The sequence below is a fragment of the Sinocyclocheilus anshuiensis genome, unplaced genomic scaffold (assembly GCF_001515605.1).
Source record: "Sinocyclocheilus anshuiensis isolate Anshui unplaced genomic scaffold, SAMN03320099.WGS_v1.1 scaffold1421, whole genome shotgun sequence".
Classification (NCBI taxonomy): Eukaryota; Metazoa; Chordata; class Actinopteri; order Cypriniformes; family Cyprinidae; genus Sinocyclocheilus; species Sinocyclocheilus anshuiensis.
In genome coordinates, this window is record NW_015548279.1 from 495,162 (window position 1) to 499,942 (window position 4,781).

General features: G+C 36.3%; 1 protein-coding gene across 1 annotated transcript in view; it reads left to right on the forward strand.

Moving 5' to 3' along the window:
• The window catches only part of urb1 (URB1 ribosome biogenesis homolog), a 51,816-nt gene that overhangs the window by 14,123 nt on the left and 32,912 nt on the right, over nt 1–4,781 (forward strand). The window contains exons 16-19 of the mRNA XM_016443415.1: nt 2,480–2,596; nt 2,744–2,882; nt 2,983–3,153; nt 4,268–4,467. Coding sequence (XP_016298901.1) covers nt 2,480–2,596; nt 2,744–2,882; nt 2,983–3,153; nt 4,268–4,467 — 627 coding nt within the window. The remainder of the gene's footprint in view (nt 1–2,479; nt 2,597–2,743; nt 2,883–2,982; nt 3,154–4,267; nt 4,468–4,781) is intronic.

Here is a 4,781-nt window from a genome sequence, read left to right on the forward strand (position 1 = left end):
CTTTAGAGAAAAGTATTATCTTTCCTATTTTTACCCAAAATAGGGTGTTGTGAGCAGTACACACGTAATGTAATGACTGTTTAATTAATACTGGAAGTCGGAGGGCGCCCTTGCGCAGAAACTCCACATATGCATAGCAGAAGTAATGCTCCAGGAAATCCCTAATATGGACAGAGGTATACAGTGATCGTTGTAGCTGAATAAAACGCAGATAGAGGAAACCTGAAGACAATAAACATGCGATTGCACAAAATATATGGTATCTGTGTTCTTCAAGCAATCTTGGGTATTTTTTATAAGGATAAAGTATATTTATAATGCAATGCTAATCGACATAGCCTTTATCACTGTATATAATGCTAAAAATAGTATGATTTCTGCCTTATTCTGTGATACGAAACCACATCTGATCACAAAAATAAGTTATTTCAAACACTCAACTATGTTATGAAGTTAATATGGAGAAAAAGCACTTCAATAAATAATATCTTTGTTGGACAACAGTTTTGTAAAAGACTCATTCACATGTAAAACTGTAATGCACATGTACTACGGTAGTACATTTACTCAAGGTCAGACCGATTTTTGTCGCACTGTACAGCCCTATTCAAACCTGTTCCAGATTGTAGAAGGAGCTGCTCAATTTCACGTCCGCCTTCCTTCACGTCACTCCACACAGTCGCACACAGAAATGTCAACAACTAGACTTTATCGTTATTATCGTGGGGAGAATTTTTACCGGTATATCGCAAATGATAAGATATCGCCCATCCCTAAAGCGTTTAATTTTAATGAGAATACATTGCCTAACAAGTCAGCGTTTTTATACCTGAAGTATCCCTGTACATTTGTACAACACAAACATCCTAAGCATGTAAACGGTTATTTGTTTAATGTCGGGAATTGCATTCCCTGCATATTAAAAAGTTACGTTTATATACATTACAGTAGCAAACATCAGGTGAACATGATAAACATTGACATATGTATTACAAATGACAAAGTGCTCATTCTGAAATCTAAATAAAGATTTATGCTTTGTATACGCATGTACCTTAACTCGCCTTGTAAAGTTATTTACTGTTTATGTCATTTTGTTATAATGTTTTTATTCGTACAGTAAGCTGACTGCAAATGTTTCAACAATGTTTTTGTTAACAGCATTCGTTTTGAAGCAGGTAATGATTTAAACGTTGGTTAAATTAGTAATTAATATACGTACCTTATACTGTACTACTATTACTATATATACCTAGCTCTGACGAAACTCCTCTCAGCTAGCGCGTCTTTTCAAAGTGAAAGTAGCCTTGTCACCTGACCTGAATACAGTGCGCTGATTCGCTAAAATGGACTTATCGGCTTCTGTTCAAAACAACAAGGGCGCTTGTCGGCTTCTGCAGTAAAACGTGAACTCGCGCTGCCTTGAAAGTGGACAAAACCAGCTTTTTTGACAAATTGCCGTATTTAGGGTTCAGATCGCGCTATATGTGGAGAATAATACACGGCAGTCAGCTCATTATCGGTTTTTCCAAATAAACTCTTCAAATACACATAACTTATTCAGAGGAATAACGCCGACTGACTACATACTGTACAGATTTAAAGACATGAAGCTTTATTTCCAAGATGATGCAGAATAAGCTTTGAATTTCAATATGTGACCCTGGAGCACAAAACCAGTCTTAAGTCGCTGGGGGATATTTGTAGCAATAGCCAAAAATACACTGTATGGGTCAAAATTATTGATTTTTCTTTTACGCCAAAAATCATTAGGATATTAAGTAAAGATCATGTTCCATGAAGATATTTTGTAAATTTCCTACTGTAAATATATCAAAACTTAATTTTTGATTAGTAATATGCATTGCTAACTTCATTTGGACAACTTTTAAAGATGATTTTCTCAATATTGTGATTTTTCTTTGCACCCTCAGATTCCAGATTTTCAAATAGTTGATTCTCGGCCAAATATTGTCCTATCCTAACAAACCATACATCAATGGAAAGCTTATTTATTCAGCTTTCAGATGATGTATAGATCAGTTTCAACCCTTATGACTGGTTTTGTGGTCCAGGGTCACATATAGTAACAGAGGCTTTGTATTGTATTATTCATTGTATATTCAAATCAGTTTCAGATACTAATACCAGCCTAAGATGCTGACATGGCATTAAATAAAAATATACTACTACTACAGATAGTAATACCAGATATATGTTGATGTTTAATATTTCCTGCAAAATTACGCACTGTGTGACTGATACGCTTCAAATCGGCTGGTTTTAGGTCAAGGTTTTTGCCAGTAGGGAATAGTAAGATGGCGGCTCGAACGCTTCCGGTGGCTTCACCGCCTGTCAGCAGTCTAGAAGTCCAGTCATTATATAGATCAGTAGTTTGGACTGACATGAGGGTGAGGAAATAATGACAGAGTTTGTATCTATGGCTCCACTGGCTCATTTATCCTCCTCTGTTTTCCAGGTGTTGTGGGACAGCGGTGTATTTGAGCACACGTGGAAGGAGCTGGAGTTATGGTTGGACCATCTGGCGCTTTTGGACCCATCCCAGCAGGAGACCGTTATTCAGTTTTTAGACCATGTACTGGATTCTAACCACTCACATCTGGTTTTACTTGGTTCTTATAGAATCATGTCAGAGTTGTAAAAGAAAATATCAATCAAAAAGTTGAATATCAAAAAGTTGATATTTTGCCATTCAGTACTGTCCAACTATGTTGTGTGACAGGTTTTGATGAGAGTGGTGTGTAACCCACTCGTGTACACTGAGAAAGCAGCGAGTATGGTTCAGGAGGCAGCGTATCTACAGGCTAACCTGAGCGGCCAGGAGGGAGATGAAGCCAGCATCCCCATATCACACATCGACGGTTAGCACTCATGCACATTTCACATATGTATCTGTAATCTGAGGCGCTAGTGGCAGTGATATGAATTAATCTGGGTTGTTTAAATGCATCTGTGTTTTAGATGTGCTCGACATGGTTGATGTTATAGTGGAGGGCAGCGAAGGGGATGTTGAGGAGATCGGACCTTCCCTCACTGATGACATCATCCTCCAGACGTTCCCGTTTAGTGCCATTATACCAGCTGTGCTAGAGGTTCGCAACAAACTGCCGGAGAGTTTTAAAAATGGGAAAGGTAAAATATGCAGATAGATATGATCTAAACAACCAAATGTATTAAATAACAAAATCAGACATCTCAGAGCTGTGGCTTGCGTATAACACATTGAGCCTTGGTGCTCATGTAAAAGGGCACTGATTTGAGTCCAACCTGCATCTCAGAAGGCGAAAATCTCCCCCAGATATTTTTGCTGAAAAATCTCTGTAATTTGCTATTTGCAATCCATTTTACCCCCCTTTTTTTGCATTTAAATTTAACATATACCTGCAGACTTGTCGTCTTTTGGGTGAAAATCACAGTTTTTAATCCAAAATATGTCATTTGTGTGATTTTGTGAAGATCCGATGAGTTTCTGAAACTGGTTGATGTTTCAACAAAAGAGAAGCTTAGAAACTTTAAGCTCTGTTTGTGATTTTCCCTTCAAAATAAAAGCTTTATGATTTAATGTTTGAAAGTTCAGAAATGAAGACTGTGCCTGTGACTATTTTTCTGTTAAATAAAATTAGTATTGTTATTAAATGACATAATATTTTTTAAAACTCTGGTATTATATCTAAAAATATTTTTTGCTTTATTGATTGGTTTAATTGGTATAATTTAATAAAATAACAATTATTATTCGATTTGTTTAATTGATTGGGGTTTAATTGATTGTTGATTGGGGGTGTCAACAAAACAGAAGCTTAGAAACTTTAAGATCGCTGTGCTTTTTATTCAAAATAAAAGCTCTTTGGTTAAATGTTTGAAAGCAATGAAATAAAGGCGACCTGTTTTTCTGTAAAGTTAAGTTGTTATTATTGTTATTAAATACTCAATGTTTTATTAGTGTTACTAGTATAGTAATATATTTGTATTAATTTAAGTAATTGTTATAATTTAATAAAATAAATAAAAATGTAAATAATTATAATGATAATTTGTAAAATAATCAAATAATAATAATATTAATAATAATAATAATAATAATTTAGCCCCTGGATTCCCCACACCTTTGTATGACTGGGAGTGCAAAAGGATGTTCAATGAGAATTCAGTATGTAGGGCTGGACAGTTAAGTGGAAATCCTGTTTTCATTGTGCTGGTATTAATATGATCTTTAACATGGTAAAGCCTGTGCTCTGTCGTATAGGTGTGGTGTTTGAGTACATGGCTGCAGTCCTGTGTGATGTTCTGCACTGTCAGAGGGACCCGCTGGCTCTGTGTCTCACTCTCCAGCACTATGATAAAAAGCTGAACACGTCACACGCTTCATGCCCTCCTCACGCCTCTGTCGTCGCTTTCTACCACTACTACTCTCAGTGGCTCCCCAAACAAACACAGAAGACCCTGGTGAGTCCTTCACACCTTCAGTGCACCGCAGATGCATAGGCACCTATTGTAATTGTTAGCTGTCGTCGTCGTCTTTTTCTTCTACTTTTACTTTTGTTTCTGCTTCTTTTTCCGATACTGCTTCTCTTGAGTGTATGGCAGCTTATAGAGCCGGACATAGAAAAGTTATGAAATTTGGCATACAGATAGAGTACAGTCTATTAGCAAATTTGGACTCTCTAGTCTTGATAAAATTTTCTTGGTTCATCATGAGAAGAGTGACATTAAATATGGCATAAACAAATGAGCTTACTATTTTGAATGATTTTTTTTTT